General features: G+C 63.5%; 1 protein-coding gene across 1 annotated transcript in view; it reads left to right on the top strand.

Moving 5' to 3' along the window:
• The window catches only part of CCDC187 (coiled-coil domain containing 187), a 37,820-nt gene that overhangs the window by 17,960 nt on the left and 3,347 nt on the right, over positions 1–16,513 (top strand). Inside the window, 15 exon segments of the mRNA XM_037036626.1 lie at positions 1,176–1,288; positions 4,668–4,744; positions 5,096–5,209; positions 6,277–6,398; positions 6,521–6,612; positions 9,382–9,467; positions 10,088–10,215; positions 11,014–11,101; positions 11,957–12,103; positions 12,741–12,904; positions 13,219–13,382; positions 13,974–14,113; positions 14,426–14,526; positions 14,964–15,040; positions 15,548–16,513. Coding sequence (XP_036892521.1) covers positions 1,176–1,288; positions 4,668–4,744; positions 5,096–5,209; positions 6,277–6,398; positions 6,521–6,612; positions 9,382–9,467; positions 10,088–10,215; positions 11,014–11,101; positions 11,957–12,103; positions 12,741–12,904; positions 13,219–13,382; positions 13,974–14,113; positions 14,426–14,526; positions 14,964–15,040; positions 15,548–16,513 — 2,579 coding nt within the window.

Below are 16,513 nucleotides of genomic sequence, written 5' to 3'. Positions count from 1 at the left end.
GGGCCCTCCTGAGCCCGAGACCCGGGGGCGGGGCAGTGATGGGCGCCTGTGCGAGTCCTCCAGGTGACGTGGGCACATACCGAAGCCTGAGGTCCAGCGGGGTCAGCCAGCCACCATGCCCCCGGCCCAGCGCCTGTCTCTGCGAACGAGGCTTTCTCGGCGCAGGGCCATGCTTGCTTTTACATAATGAGGGGGCCGCACTCAAGCTACAAGGGCAGGCTTGAGTCCTTTCCACAGAGCTGGGCACCATGGGGCCCCTCTCTAGACAGGTGGGGGTGACACTGGCTCATTAGTTGGTGGCCATCGGTGGCATCCCTTTAACCAAGCCTTGGTGGAGATGGCTCCTTCCTGCCACCTGCTGCTCTGCTCAGTGAGGCTGGCATCCTGAGTCCAGGATCGGGAGGAGGGAGCCAGAGGGAACCCGGAGAGGACCCTGCAGGGTCCCGTCCCTCTGCCCCCTTCATGTGAGGCCCTGCCCCACAAGAGCGGGGCCCAGCCCCATCCCTGCACCCCCAGGTCATCCGTTCATTGCCTCCCCAGCATCTGCCTTCTCAGCCCCAGGGCTGCCCACTCTTTCCAGAACACTCTTTTCCACGTCATCTCCCCTGTGAGTCTGTGAGCTGCGGGGGAGGAAGCCGGGCCCGGTCGCCGCCTTCCTGAACGGCAGCTGGCACACGGCAGGTGCCCGACACACACCTGTGGCCTCTGGGCCGCAGCCATTGCTGGAGGGGAGCCAAGTCCCAGCCCCGTCTCCATGGCCACCATGTGCCAGGAAGGCCAGATAGTGTGCCCTGGGACACAGGCCCGGTGCCCAGGGAAGGCTGGCCTTGTGGCAAAGGGCACCTGGATTTTGGCCTCGGTGCCCACAGTGACTGCGGAAGCAGCCCCTCAGTTTCGTGTGCTCCTGTCGCCGTCTCCCCGAGTCTGCATGTAGAGCCCCGAGTCACTGCTGCTCAGACGAGGCCCCACCAAGCTGGGCAACCTGCGGGTATCAACCTCTGCAGGCCCCACCTGCACGCTGCCCTCTGGCCCCCTGGGTGCAGGCCCCTCCCTCACGGGCTTTCACTCTCGGATCCTGGCCTGGACACTGTCGGAGTCAGAGGGCCCTTTGGGCTGAGCAGCCCTGACCCCCACCACCCACCTCTCCCTGCTCACATGTGTGTTTTTGTCCCTAGCTCACCTGGGGTGCCAGCACCACCAGACCCCACCTGCGGCTCCCTGTGGCTGGAGGAGACGCCGTGGGCCCGAGGGGCAGGCTCTGTCATGCCCTGGACCCTGCAGAGCTGCGGTAAGGGCGAACCTTCAGACAAGCCCTGGGCTGGCTGGTCGGGTCACCGGGGGCATCCAACCGGGGGCCGCCTCCACTGCCTGGCGCTCCCGTGGGGTGCTGTGGGTGTAGAGAGACCCTGTTCTCCATGGAGAGCACCCACATTTCAGTATTAAAGTGTTTTGGAGGCCTTCAGGGCCCAAATGCCTCTCTGTGCTCTCGCCACGCCTCTGTTGGGACATATTTGCTGCGAGGGACACGCAGCCTACGTGCGGCCCAGCTGCCCGCCCTCCCTGCCCGTGCGTGGTGGGGGCGGGAGGTGGGATGCTGTCAGGCTCAGGGCGGGCAGTGCTGCCTGGTGAGGGGTGTGAGACCAGAGCTGGGGGCAGAGAAGGGCACCCTCCCCACCACCAAAGGGAAAACCGTCAGTTACCGTCTGAAAGGACAAGGCCCCTGACTGCCACTGCACGTGAGGCCTGGGAGGTGCCCGCCCTCCGGGAGTCGTCAGCTGGAGGCCTGGGCGCCAGGGCAAGGACCGGCAAGAGGACCAGCCCCTCCCTGCAGGGCCGTCCCCGTCCACAGGTGCCAGCGAAGGGCCAGGTCAGACCTCCTGAGGAAGGAGGGACCTGGCTGGAGGCTGCCCCACCGCAGCCCACCACGGGGCCTCAGGGTGCCCAGGGGCCCCACCCTGAGCACGCCTGCTGTGCCTTCCAGAGAAAGGAGCCGTGGCAGAGCTGCCCCACCCCCCTGAGGAGCTCCCTCCTGAAGCCTCTGGAGTCTGGTCTGGGTATAGCCATGGGCTGTTGGCCCGGGCTCGGCTGCTGCCCCAGGCTGACCCTGAGCAGGCCAGGCGTCAGGCCTTCAAGAAGAGCCAGCTCCTGGCCTTGGCTCTGCCTCCAGCTGCCTCTCCCGGCGGCGGGGGTGGGTTGGGCAGTGGGCTCGCCCCAAGCTCTCTGTCCCTCCTGTGGGGGGCTGGGCCTCCGGCTGCCCTCCCGCTCTCAAGGGCAGGGCCGTCCTCACACCTGTCTCTATGTGTGAATGGGAGTTCTCGGACAGGATCTGCCCTCGGGCCACAGGCAGCCCTGAAGAGCCGCATGTGATCCAAGTGGCCCCTGCCCGCTGTGGCTGACAGCAGGGCCTCAGGCAGCCAGAAACCAAACGGTGAACCGAACCCAGAGGGCCTGCGCTGGAGTCATGTCAGACACCTCCTCCAGGAAGCCTCCTGGATAGCATTGGGCTGAGCCGGGCACTGCTGCCGACCAGGTTGCTGCCTGCTCTGTGGGTGTCGATTTCCTGGGTGTGCGTCAGTCTCTGTGGACCACGGGAACTTGAGGGCCTGGCTGTCATCGCAGCCCCAGGCCCCTGGACAGTGCCTGCCATGGGTGGGGGGGCCAGCGGAGGTACTTGCTGAAGGATGAACGAACTCCTGAACGCCGAGTGCCTCCGGGCAGACACCGCGTGTGGCCTGGGGGGTCCCTCGGCCTCGCCTGCCCCAGGGGTCAGTCCGGTCCCCATGCGGGTTTGAGAGGCAGTAGCCCGATGCCCAGAGAGGCACCGTCTCTCGCCACAGAGTGGGATTCAACTCAGCTCTGAGTCGGTCCCTCCAGCTTCTTCAAGTGGGTGTAGCGCTGTCCCACAGAACCTTCTGGAATGAGGAAAATGCTCTGAACTGTGGGCAGCCCCGGGCACATGTGGCTCTCTAGCCATTGAAACGTGGCCGAGCGACGGAGGAGTGGGGCTTTGCGTTTTACTCCCTTTGCATTTAAGTGAAAACGGCAGAGGCAGGTGGGACAGTGAGGCTCTGGCTCCCAGACTCGGCATCGCTCGGAGCGGGGACGGGGGTAATAGAGAGCACACCTCGTCGCCACCATCGTCACTGTTATTAGCGATAACGACAACATTTATCAAAACCTCTCATTGGCTCCTCAGCAACTGGGCGCTTTGGGAGGCGTGTGGTGCTGGGTTCTTGGGGCTCCTCCCCAGCTGTCTTCAGAGGACTTGGGGACACCCTCTGCTCAGTGGGGTGACTCAGAGTCTCTGGGGGCTGCCAGCTGTTGGGTCGTGTAGGGCCATGCCCCTGTCAGGGACGGCTTGCTCAGCCCGTGTCTCCCAGGTGACCTGTCAGGGGTGCTGCTGTGGCCAGGGGTGACCAGCTCTGGGTCCTGGAGGAGGGTCAGCGGGAGCTTCGGCCAGCGGGCTTGGGGAGGGACCCAGAGCCTTCTCCGCCTCAGTCTCTCTCAAGGACACGAAACAAGCAGGGGAGGATTCTTCCCACGGCAAGGGACCTTCATCGCGGAACAGGCACTTCAAACCAGTTCCCGGAAGTGTCTTCCTTCCCATGGAGGCCAGCTCGCTGGGAGTAGGAGGGGTGCCCTGAATATCGCCCCGACGGCTCAGAGTGTGGCAGGTGGCCCGAGCCCCTGCCACGTAGCCGGGCTGGGTGCCGCTGAGTTTCTCAGCTGCCGTGGGCACAGCCCCAGGAAGGGCCATCTCTGGTTTCCTGCTCTGTGACTGTGCTCCCCAGGGGAAGCTGGGGCATTCTGCCCTGGGGAGGACAGTCCAGTGGAGAGACATCCTTCTCCCCACACACTCGCTGTGGTGACTGGGGAGCCGTCAGAGTCACCAGGATGGCCTCCCGTCTCAGGCCAGGGCCCTGAGCCCCAGGAGGGAGCAGACCACGCCATGCCTGCGCCTCCTAGCTCCCACCAGGGCCCGGGCCAAGAAGATGGCTGCGGGGGTAACAGGGAGGCATGCTGGCCACCCCTTCGACCATGGATTCCCCTGCAGAGGCAGCTTCATGGGGCTGGGGAGCACCTGTGGCATGCGGGGCCCGAGCGGGGCCCTCAGAGGTCCCTAAAGGGAAGGGCAGCCCGACCCCCCCGCCCTTGGGGACTTGCTTATCCCAGGGAGGCTGAGGTGCTCATGCTCAGACTCTGGAGGAAGCCACAGTCCCCAGACCTTGGGGCCTGTGCCTCTGCGTTAGTTTGGGCCCCCGGCCGGGGTCCCCAGCAGGGGACGGTGACAGCCACTGCGGCTAAGCCTGCATGCAGTCGCCTCGCTCCCGGGCAGGTGGGAGCCTCTGTGTCCCCAGGGGGCTCTGATGGGCCAATGATTTGTTGCAGGTCACCCGGTGAACACATGACAAGGGAAGTCTCTCTGGTGACAAAGTGCCTGTCACTTCTGCAGACCTGGGTCATTGCTGAGGGGCAGATTGAGGCAATAGAGCAGCGTCTATCTCCTCCCCACGGACTGCGGCCCCTCAGGCCCCCCCGGACCTGTAGGGAAGGGGTCTGGTGGGGTGGGGGGGAGCAGCCAGGACCTCTTCCCTACAGGACAGGAGCGCTGAGGCTGAGCGGGGACTCGAGGACACCCAGGCGCTCAGCGGCTCCTGCCTCCACAGGCCAGCTGAGCCAGCCGTGTGCCAGGCACCTTGTCGACATCCAGCAGAAGTCCCTGAGCTTTCTGCAGTCATTGGAGGTGTGTTCCACCCCGCTTGTGTCAGGCAGATGACAGCTGTGTGCCCTTTCCGGCCTCTTCTGTTTGGGGCGAGCTGGGAGCAGCCTGTGTCCCCTTGGAGCAGAAGAGGCCCCAGAGCAGGGACTGGAGCCTCCAGCTGCAGCCTTTGGGGGTGGGGGGCTGGGTGTCAAGGGAGGAAGGTGGCACAACAGAGTGGCCCAGGGCATGTGGGGGCTGGAGGGAAGGGCCCCACCAAGAGTGGGGTCCTTTGGGGGGAATGTCCTGTTCTCAGGGTGGCCCCACCTGCCCTCTCAGCTGTGGGCGGCAGAAGGCTGGGGCAGAGGAGGCCTGAGGCTTGCGCCCTCCCTGCAGCGGCACCAGCAGACTCGGGAGCAGGCACTGGCCCTTCTGCGGCGGCGGGCGGAGCTGGAGGTCTGGGAGACCCGGAGGGCCCTGGATGAGCTGCTCTTCAAACACCGGCTGGAGGTACCCCACTGTGCCCCTCCCCCTCCCCGACACCCCCCACCCCGCCCAGGGCAGCATGCCCACCTGTCCTCCGAGCCTGTGGCCCAAGGTGCATTCGGCTTGCTCCCTGAGTGGGGGCGGCCTGCCCTCACGGAAGGGCAGCATGGGGGCGCTGCAGACATGCTGCTTCCTGAAATGTGGGCCCCGCCTGCGCCCGGAGACAGGCCGGCTGCCTGCTGGAGGCCTGTCCGCAGGCAACGTGTGGGTGCTCCGTTCACAGCAGAAGCAGGAGGGTTTTCCCGCTGGTGTCCTGGGGGCTCCAGGCTGGGGCGACCGAGCCTTCCACTCGCCCTCGTCCTGGGCTCATTTGGTGCCTGAGCCGAGGGCTCTCTGTTGGGGCTCCCAGCCAAGGTGTGCAGGCTGCTCACATCCGGACAGGTCAGCCTGGGAGGGCAGGGCAGAGGTCCAAGCCTCTGTGCCCACACCCTTTAGCCCCAGTAGACGGGCAGCACTGGCTGGTGGGGGTGGTGCACGGGGCACCCAGCCAGGGCTGGCAGGGCAAGGTGGGGACGTCTGTGGTCTGGTTGGACAGGGCGAACCTCCTTAGAAGTGACTCTTTCGGTCTTTGGTCTGGGGACCATTGGTGGGATGCTGTCACAGAGCACACTTAGGGGCGTTCCCAGGGAGTAAGGGGCACGCCGGCACGTGTCTGCAAGAGCACACGTACAGGTGTGTCTGTGTGTGCCCATGTATCTGTGTGTGTGTGCACGTGTGTGTGTGTGAGCACAGCACAGGTGCCCCCGGACCCACACAGCACAGACACACCTGGCCGTGTTTCCCACCCCCTCTCCCCCTCTTCCTGCCGCCAGCATGGCACCTGCCAGGTGATTGCCATTCCTCAGGTGACCTCATGGGGGGAGGCTCCAGCCCCTTCCCTCACTCAGCCCTCTCCTGGGAGCAGGGAAGGAGCTGCCTCACACGGGCGCTTCGGTAGTCGGACACATGCTGGGCTCGGCTCCGTCCTGGCACCCTGCCCACTGGCTGGGAGGCAGCCTGCCTGTCCTCCACCCGCATGCCTGTCCTCACAGAGGCTGTTGGGGAACCATGCTACCCAGGCCAGGCTGGGAGCAGCTTCAGAACTGGAGGGGCTGCAGGTGTGTGGGGACCCGGATCTGAAGACCTCGCAGAGTGCCGTGACAGCCAGACTGAGGTGCGTCCAAGGCTGGGGGCCGGGGCCCCTGCCTGGCGTGAAAGCTGGGGTGCCGGGGTCTCGGAGAGGCAAGGGTGCCGCTGCTGCCGCAGCTGAGTCCCCAGCACCTTCTCACCTGGCAGGTCACAGCCTCCCCTGGGCGGAGATGCTGCCTTGCCCTCCCGGGGCTCCCAGAAAGGACCGGGGAGGCGGGCCGGCCACTCAGCTTCTGCAGGTGAGACGGTCCTCAAGACCAGCCATGCTGCAGGCAGACCCCATTCCCTGCGTGGGCCCTGAGGGGCGCTGAGTTAGGCACACAGCAGAGAGGCCCAGAGAGATGCAGTGACATCCCCTGAGGCCTCATGGTGAGGGGCCCCCGGGATTTGGAACTAAGTCCATCTGATGCCAGAACTGTGAGTGACCACAGTTGCACCTGCTCATAGGGGCAGGCCAGGAGGCCATCACCACCCACGCACCTGGGGACAGCAAGCCTGGGTGTGGCAGGAATGTTTCTAGTAGACGCTTGGTGAAAGACCCCAACAGTGGGGCCAGACCCAGTAAGGAAGAGTGTGTTGTCATTGTCCTCCCTGCTCTGGGACCCACAGAGTCTCTGCTGCGCCCACCCTGCTCCTGGCAGACCTCCAAAGGGGCCCTCGCCATCTCCCCAGAGTCCTGGTGGCAGCGCCTCTGGGAACAGGGAGCCCCACATTTTCTAGGCTCGCCAATGTGCCCTCCTCTGTTCCTTCAAGGGTTTTCCCTGAGCCCTCTCTGGTGTACGGGCAATAAATGTGCAGTCAGCCCACCACACTGTGCTGGGGGCTGGCAGGTGAGGGTCCCTTGCTGCAGGCGTCAGGGACATAGGGCAGATGGCCTGGAACCCCAGCCCCAGCAGGTGTGTGAGGCCCAGCCTAGCCCTTCTTCGCCCTGAGGCTCTGCTCCGTGGGCAGGTTCTAGCTGACTGAAGCTTTTGTGTGGGCACTGAGTAGGATGCGACTGCGGTCTCCCCCAGAATCTGGTCTGTCTGGGCAGAGGCCCCACGTGCTCTTGAAAGCTTCAGAGTCCTCTGCTGCTGTTGGGTGGCGTGTGTTCAAGTCTGCTTTGTCCCCCTGGGGTTCCCATCAACCAACCACCGAGGGAGGGGCACTGGGCCAAACCCCCCTCTCCCCGTGCTGTGGCCCCGCCCACTTCTGCTCGCTGTGCTGTTTTTGCTTCATGTACTTGGTGTTCAGGAACCTGTAGGATTATCACGTGCTCCCGACAACCGGACCCCTTTATCACTATGCAATCGCAGGATGACCCTTGACCCTGCGCAGTACTCTACAGTCCGCCTTATCTGACGCTGATCTCACCACCCCCCCCAACGTGCGTTGGGTGGCACGCCCCTCCCATTTTTTTCACTTCTGTCCTTGCTTTCCGAGCGCCGTTCTGGTGGGCGGCGTGTCCTCTGATCTGGCTCCGTTTTTTCTCATCTAGTCTGGCAACCTCCGCCTTGTGGCTGGTGGCTTACACATGCGCATTTAATGCGTCCTATTGCCACTTGTGTCCTTTCGTGTTGTCCTCCTTCGCTTCCTCCTTCTCTCTGTTCGGCCCGCTTTGGGGGTCAGCGAGTATTCTTCCAGGATTCCATTTCGCCTGCGTCGTTGGCTCAGGGGCCACAGTCACACACACGTCGGGGTTTCTAGTCACTCACACACCGCCCCCTGCGGTGACGCCTGGTCTCACGCGGAGTGGCCGGCTCTTCCCACCCGTCCATGTCTCCCTTTCTGGTCTTTATGCAACTGTCTTCACGCGTTTTGCTTGAAATATTTTATAAAGGCCACAACATATTATTTTAAATCCTCAACAATCTTTTAAAATTTAGACATGTACATTCGTACACATGTGTGCACATGCATGTATGTGTGTGTATATGGATACAGGGTCCAGCACAAATAATGCCCGTTTTTAATTACAAAATCTCATGACAAAATCCCAAGCATGTCATTCTGTAACTTAACAATATCACACTCAAGCACACCATATAACATTTGAGGTGAAATGTTCAAGTTAAAACTATAAATGATTGCACCCATATTATGACCCTACCACCCACGCTCCAGCAGGCGCTCCCTCTGATGGACCTTGTGTATATGTGTGTGTGTGTACACACATTTATATACACATTTACACACACACACATCTCCCCTGTGCCCACTGCCCTCCGTTCCTCTGTGTGGGGCCTGGTCTCCTCCCTGGCACCATTCTCCTTCAGCCCGAAGGATCCCGGTGGACATTTCCGGTGGTGCTGTCCTGCTGGTGAGAGTTTCTTTGCGCTTCATGTACTCTGCCCTTAGACCCGCCCATCACGAGGCCCGACCGCCTGGCAGGCGGGGACAGACACACCCCCCTGCCCACTGCTCCTCCCGCACCAGGGCTCCCCCATGTGAGCCCCCCCCAGCTTGCTGCCGAAGGTGGGGGGCACCCCACAGCTCTCCAGGGTTTCTCTGTGCCCCCCAGCTCCAGCTGCCCCGGTCTCTCCAGACCCTCAGCCCCACCCCTCCACCTGGGGCTGGGGGGCGTCTCACCTAACTGGCTCTTTGTCTCTCAGGGATCAGTGTGCAGTGTGGCCTGGTGTGTCTGGAAAGCCCTTCGTTCATATGCATGTGTGTGAACATTTATCCGTGTGCCTGCACACACACGCATGCTTTTTTGTTTACTGGTTTTTTAGTCTCTTCTCAGTGGGACAGTCAGTCTACAACCCAGTCCCCTTCACCCTCTCGCAGCTGAAGCACAGTGCTCATGTGACCTTTTTAGAAGTGTAAGGCTTGGTTTCCATCACCAAAGGGCGGCCATCGAGGTCAGTGGCCAGGAGGAAAACAGTTGCTTCCTTGGGCACGGCCTGCGAAGCCTCCAAGTGTATGTGGGGACATTAAATTGCCCCAGACACCCGGCTTCTAAGGCCCTCCTGCAGAAAAGGCCCTGGGACCCCTAGGAGACCCGACTGCAGCTCGCTCTCTGTCCTCAGAGCCCATGGAGGAAAGGAGGCCAGACCAAGCCCTCTCCCAGTTGCTCCTGGCCAGACTTTATCCTGGGGACAGCCCCATCCACCAGGTACAGGGAGCCATCCCCTGGGGGGAGGAGCATAGCAGTGGGGTCCAGGGGGGGCCCTGGCAGCCAAGGGGAGGCCCAAGTCTTCGCACAGCCGCCTCTCTAAGAGCCTGCAAGCAGGGGTTCTCCACCGAGGGTTGTCGGCTGGGGGAGGCTCTGCTGGCCATGGGCATCACCCGCCCTTCCTCCTGCCCAGGGGAGGGCAGGAGGTTAGGTGAGAGCGGGTGGCGCAACAGCTGCTTTGGGCAGGCTGGCTCCCCCAACCCGGGCGCACATTACAAAACAGGTGGCCTGGCCTATCCCAAACCTTCAGAGCACAAACAAGGGCCCGGGTGGGATCAAGGCCAAGATGGTGAGGACCCCGCGCTGCCCTCAGGAGCTCACAGTCGGGGAGCGGCACACCTCAGGGATGAGTGGGGCGCGCAGTCCGGGAGGGCTTCCTAGAGCCGCCAGCCTCCTCCCTTGGCCCGGGCGCATCACTCTCATCCGGAGAGGCAGGGCCAGGGAGCGGCCTGGAAGTTGGGGCAGTGGTGATGTGGCCTGGCTGGTGTACACTGCCCCAGCGGAGGCGGGCAGGGCCCCGGAGTGCCAAGCCCGGAGCTCGCGGTCGCTTCACGCTGCAGATGTTGCGGCAGCGCCTCTGGGAGCAAAAGCTGCGCGCACAGCACCAGGCTACGCTGTTGCGCCTGCGCAAGAAGGCACTTGAGAGGAAGACTCGCTCGGAGCTGGCCTGGCTGGAGCACCGGAGAAGGTGGGCACAAGCCCCGCCCCCGGGATGCTAGCCCCGCTCCTGAAACCCCTGGGAAACCAACAGTACTGATCCAAACAGCAGTGGATGTTGGCAGAAAGTAAGATAAGGCAGTAAAGTAGCCAAAAATAAACGCGTAAATATTAAAGCCACCCAGAGTCCCACCTCCGAGGTCACCTCTGCCTGCTTGCGGTCTGCCTTGTCAGCTCTTGCTGAGGGAAGTACACGTACAGCAATTCAAACGGCATGAGTAATCGACTGCACAGACCGCTTACAACCTGAGCGTTCTCTTGAAAGTCAGGAACCCTGCCGGTGCCCCGACCTAACTGCCGCAGCACACGGGGTGTCCAGCGCAGCGGGACTAACCAGTTCCCCGGCCAGCCCCTGGAGCTGGACCCTCCCACCGGTAGTGCTTGTCCAAGACAGTTTCCTTCAAGTGAACTGGAGGTGGGACTGCTGGGGCAGTGAGAAGGCCTCTGTTCAGCTCAGCCCTCCCGGCGGTTTACCAGCTGCGGGTGTTCTCCAGGCCCCGCCCCCTTCCCCAAGGGACCCTCTGGCTGGGCCGGAGCTCCAGGGTGGGAGGTGCCGCCCTCTCTTGGTCTCTCAGGCCCAAAAGGGGTGGGGGGAGTGACAGGCTGGGCCCCCCAGGGCTCCCATCTGCCCACACATGGCTGCCTCCTCCTGGCACCCTGCTGCAGGAGGGGGCGTCCCAGGTCCCCCTGGCTGGCCAGGGCTGGCTGCGTCTGGTTTTCCACGCCTACATGCCAGATGTGAGGTTGTTCATCTTGCCCCCGCCCTCAGGTATCTGGGCAGCAAGGGGAACGTTGCAGGGCTGGCAGCCTTGGCAGGGCAGCAGCGGCAGGCCCTCGACAACCCTGAGCCGGAGCAGGTGAGGCTGGCTGGCCCCAGGCAGTAGGCAGGTGTGGATCCTGGGGGGGTCATGTGGCCACAGCTCCAGAACCCCCAGAGTCCAAGCCCTCTCCACACCCAGGGTTGCTCAGAGGTCTCATCTCTGACTTCGATGGCCTGTCTGGAGAGGGGAGGTGGGGGGCAACAGGAGGAGGCCCAGACAGCAGAATTCAAGGGGGGTGGCTCCACCAGTGAACCATGAAGAGGGCCTGCAAGGGGGTCCAGTTATCACACGGCAGTGAGGGTGGCCCAGGGAACAGGCCTAAGGGCCCCCCGGTCTCCCATCTGAGAGCAAGCCCTGGCTGGGAGCCTGGAGCGGGCCAGCGTCAGGGACCGCCCCCCAAACCTGTGTTGTAGGCAGAGATGTGGGGGTGGGGGCTGGGGCTGTTACCTCCCAGGGTGGGTGTGCAGAGGCTTGAGCGTGGGTGAGGTGGCTTTGCAGAGGGGTGTGAGGTCAGAGACACAACAGGGAACAGAGGACAATGGGGACAGTTTAACAAAGGGGTGAGTTCAGAAGCTGAGAGGCAGAGCTGCGTGGGGAGGGTTAGGGGTGCAGCTGGCCTGTCCCAGCTCCACTTTGGGAAGGCCCCAAGGACAAGCATGCCATCATCCCTCCTGCCTCCCGCTGGAGCCTCCTGTTGGCCAAACCCCAGGGCAGCCACAGTGCATGGGCTCTCCTGGCCGAGCCGGGTGAGAAGGACAGGAGCTTCCGGGAGGGCTTCCACCCAGGGCCGGAGGCAGCTGCCCCCGCACCCCCTCCGACAATGGGTTCCCTTCCATGTGAGCCTCTGTGCTGGGTGGGTTGTGGCTGACATTTCCTCCCTGCCCACCTCAGAGGGAGATCCGGTACCCATGGGACAGCCACCTGTCCTCACACCACGAGAGGACACTGCTCCTGCAGCATCACCGGGACATTCTGTCCGTACGGAGGTCCTTGGCCCGCCTGTGGCAGGAGCTCCAGGCCACTACCCAGCTGCTTCAGGTGGGCACTCTCACCTGGGCTGGAGGTCAGGTGGTGCCCAGGAGATGCTTGTCACCAGGCTGCTTCGTGGGAACGTGCAAGTCCCTTGTAAAAACACTCCAGGGGGCAAGGGACTTCGAGGGGTACAGATGGAGGGCAGGTGGGGTGGCCACCTGCGGGGGTGGGGCATGGAGGTCTCCAGGGTAAGGAGGCCCTGGCCAGGCCCTGCAGGATGAAGGGGGTAGGAGTGGGAGTGGGAGGGGCTCCAAGGCAGGAAGAAGCTCGGGGCTGGGGCTCCTTGGAGAGGCCAGTCTCTTTGGGGGTGCCTTGCAGGGGCATCCTCAGTCCAGTGCCCCATCCTGGGGGTGGAAACCCATCCTCAGGTTTCCAGCCCGAGCCTCCCCCACGAATTGGGAGTGCCGCCTGCTGGTCTCCCGGGCGGCTGAGGAGGGAGTGAGCTGATTCTGTGGAGCTCCTGATGAGGGCCAGCAGGTGCACTTTGGGAAGGCCACCAGCACCAGGTGCAGGGCTCCCATGGGGTCAAGCCCACCTGTTTCAGCCAGGTGCCTGCTTGTGGGAGCATGCCCTCCACCCACTTTCCAAAGAGGAGAAGGACTAGGGGTGTTCGTGCTGGCTCACCCTCTGCCATTTCTTACAGAGTTCCGGCCCCCAAATCCCGGCCCCTGGGGACAGGGACTCTGAGACCAGCCAGCAGCTGGAGGGACCTGTACAGGGCACATCTCGCCCCCCGACACCGCACAGGCCTGGCAGCCCTGCCAGTCACCACCCTCGAGGAAGCCCTGAGAGCCCGAGAGTCCCACCGTGAGTTGTCAAGGGTGGCCCTGGCCCGGGCACTCACCATCTCTCTCCCCCACACCCTAGCCCTGCACCCCATGCCTGTCACTTGCCCGCAGCAATGACCCCATTTGTGTGTGGTGGGCCCTGCCTGTAACTGCTGGGCAGGGAGGAGTCAGGACCTGTCTTTCTTTGCCCATGCTCTGGCCACTTGGCCACTGCCCACAGCTGTCCCCTGGATGTGACTCCTGTTCCACTTGTGGAGAGGTGGAGCTGGGGCAAGACACCCAGGAGGGTGCAGCCTGGGTGGGCAGTCACCAGCCCTCTACTCTGCCCTACAGCCTTGTCACCGAGCAGCAGGACGGGACACCCCCTGGGGCAACTTCAGCTGTGGATGGTCACCTGCAGCCGCTGAGGCCAGCTTGGGGACAGGAGACACCCACGGCAGATGGCTGGCCCGACGCCCAGGGCAGGCTGGTGGAGAGCGGCAGCCATATGGGTCAAGGTAACCGGGTGGGGCAGTGGCAGCCAGAGGGACCTGTGGGCAGTCTGACCAGATGCGGCTGCTCTCGGCTCAGGGCACGGTGCCTGAAGGGGATCCCTGGTGGTATCCGTCATGGTTGTGACCCATGACAGCAGCATCCCCATGGGCAGAGGTTCCCCAAGCTGGGCTGGAGCCAGATCCCTCCAGTACCCTCAGGCCGGTGGCCTTAGGACCCTCACAGACTTCTGGACCCCAGTGTCCCACACCCACCAGGTCCAGGGTGGAAGGAAGATATGACAAGACCGTGATGCACAGACACGAGTCCTTGGGGCTTCTCCGGCCCTGCTGTCCCCGCTTTGCCCCCACTCTGCTGGTCTCAGTGACTTTGCCATGGTTTTTCTGGGATTCAGTCAGTGACTTGTCCACAGTGATACTTTAAGGAGCAGGTAACCGCGTGTTTTTATGTGATCACTCAAGCCAAAAACAAGTGCGTGCCGTGCCTATTTGGAATCAGGAGATTTTTTTCCACGAGGCAGCAGAATTCCTGGACACGGTGTCTCCTGTGTCCTGTGCTCTGCGCTCGTCAGCACTGACGGTCTCCCTGCCTCACAGGAGACGCGCAGACCAACCCCTGGCCCGGTCCGGCAGAGCGGGAGACCCGGGCTCTGACGGAAGGCCATCCACAGAGCTTCCGGGGCTGGAGCCCACACTCACCCAGCAGAGAGGCGCCAGGCAGCCCCCAGGACGCCAGCGTGAGTGGGGGCCCGGCCCTTCTGTGTCAGCCCTGCCAGGTGGCTTTGGTGGGCTGGCGTCATCCATCTGGTGAGGGCACTGACAAACCCGGGCCTCTTTGGCTTTCCCCAGGTGGTCCGTCCGTGGGTGGGTGACTGGAGCCCACTGGGAGAAGGGGGGTCACCAAGGCCCTCTGTAGGGGGTGGTCTTTGGTCTTTGCCGGGGTCACCAGAGCACAGGGCTCTCTCCACGGCTGAGGGACACAGACTGATGTGATGCCGGCACAGGCGGCCACACCCTGGCAGTGGCACTCTCCCACTTGTTCCCAGCAGGCGGCTGAAGGCGGAGTGGGGACAGGAGCGGGGCTGGATTTTGCTGGCAGCCTTGAGGAGGAGGCCCCCGCAATGGAAAGCCAGCGGCCAGAGGAGCAGAGGTACGGAGCCTGGGTGCGGGGCCAGCTGGGCCTGTGGGCCCCTCCCCCAGCGGGAGTTGGGACCTGGGGCATGGGGACGGTTGGCCCGTTGCTCCCTGTACTCTTGTCTGGGATCCCTCACTCTCTCTGGTGCCCCTGGCACTGGCCTGGCCCACTGTGCACCCTCAGCCCACCCCGTGCTCTCCTGAGTCTCAAACAAGAATGTCACCTGGGGAATCAGCTCAGAACCAGTTGTGGGGGCAGCAGGAGGGGCCCTCCAGGGACACGTCCCTCTGAGGCCCTGGTGTGGCCACCCCCACCCCACCCTGATGCAGCGGGGCTGGGGCCAGGATCCCCTAGAGACAGACAGGGCCCTCACCCTGACCTGCAGAGACCCTGAGCCAACAGGAAACTGGGAGGATGGGGGCCCCCTGGACCTGCCCACCACATGTTTGCAGGACAGAGACCCACTGGCAGGAGGATCCCCAAGGCCCGTCCTCCTGGCAGGAAGCCGCCCAGCTGACCACCCGTCCAGGTGATGTTCTACCCCCTTAAGGACCCCCACCTTCCCTAGGACCATCGAGTCCTCACTTAAGGGTCATCCTGAGCCACTTCTAAATCGCAGCCAGCCTCTCCCACAGCCGGGCTGGGGGCTGCCCACTCCCCCTCACCTCACGGGGTCCTGGTGGGCAGGTGAAGGACCAGGCGGACTCCCTGTCTGGAACACCCACATCGCAAATGAAACAGAACAGGACACAGACAGCCACTCAGTCTTTGAATGGCAGCCGCAGTTCTGAGCCCTGTCCCTAAGGTGATCAGAAATGTCCCTGCAGGTGTAACTCACTTCCCAGTGGCAGAACCACTTGGAATCACAGAGGCCACGCGCTGGGGCTGTGGACATCTCCTCAGCCTCTGTCTGGGTCCTGGCCCACCGACTCAGCCACAGGGCGTGGGCTGCTGCCCTTCCGGTGCTGCAGGGACGTCGTGGGATGGTGGAGTATGGAACTATTGGTGATGTCTCCATACTCTCCTCTCTCCATAGCTCCTGCAGTGGCTGAGGCAGTGACGTCCCCCACCCAGCACCAGGGCAGCCCCCTGCCACAGCTCACTGCCCCCTCTGGAACTTGCTCCTGGTCCTCATTGGGGTCCCGCAGCCTCTCTCCTGTGAGCGACCTGTCCTGTCCCTCTCTCCAGGAGTTCCGGAAAGTGTCCGCTTTTCTAGTTCAGCTTTCTGAGAGCTCCACCTCCCTGTCAGACTGGGAGGCTGGGGACAGCCCAGATGCAGACCTGGGCTGGTCTAGGGGGTCTTCTCCTCGAGACTCTGGGGGGCTGCACGGGGACAGAGGGCAGGCAGCCTGGGAGAAGCCGTCAGGCAATGGGACCAGCCCCCTGCATGGCCCCTCCACTGTGTCGGGAGGCCCAGAGTTGGAGCCAGGCCTCTGGCAGCAGGGCTGGACTCTGCTGTCCCGCAATGTCCCCTCCTCCAGGGCAGGATCGGGGCTATCAGAGGCATCCAGTGAGGTCTGGGACCAGGAGGGTCTGTTGGAGCCAGGCACGGCCCAGACAGCCACAGGGTGCACCTCGCCTGCTGGTGGCTCCGATGACCTGGAGGATGGAGGGGCACCCTGTGCGCCACTTCTGTCCCTAGGCCCTGGGGGGGGACAAGAAGCTTCTGGAACCAGTGGGAGCCTGACTGGTGGGTCAGACACAGGAAAGGCCAGTCGGGCGTCTCCCGAGGCAGCCCACACGGCTTTCCCATCTGATCCCAGTTCTTGCAGTGACCTAGACCTGTCCCTGTCCTTTCCCTCGGGGTCCTCAGCGTCCAAAGGGGCAGGTTCCAGCAAAGGAGTGGGGCCTGGGCCTCCGCAGGCCTCTGCTGGCTGTGCAGAAGGGCCCTGGGCTGCCGGCCTGAGGGCGCCCGCTGCCGGAAAGCCCCCAGAGCCGCCTCCTGGAGCCCCTTGTCTGCCAGCAGCCCTGAGAGCCGAGAGCTGGGCACCTGGGCCAGGGG

The sequence above is a fragment of the Sturnira hondurensis genome, unplaced genomic scaffold, assembly GCF_014824575.4.
Source record: "Sturnira hondurensis isolate 20B ecotype Veracruz unplaced genomic scaffold, ASM1482457v3 Scaffold0022908, whole genome shotgun sequence".
Classification (NCBI taxonomy): domain Eukaryota; kingdom Metazoa; phylum Chordata; class Mammalia; order Chiroptera; family Phyllostomidae; genus Sturnira; species Sturnira hondurensis.
The sequence above is the reverse complement of the archived record's forward strand: the minus strand, read 5'-3'. Positions and strand labels throughout refer to the sequence as shown.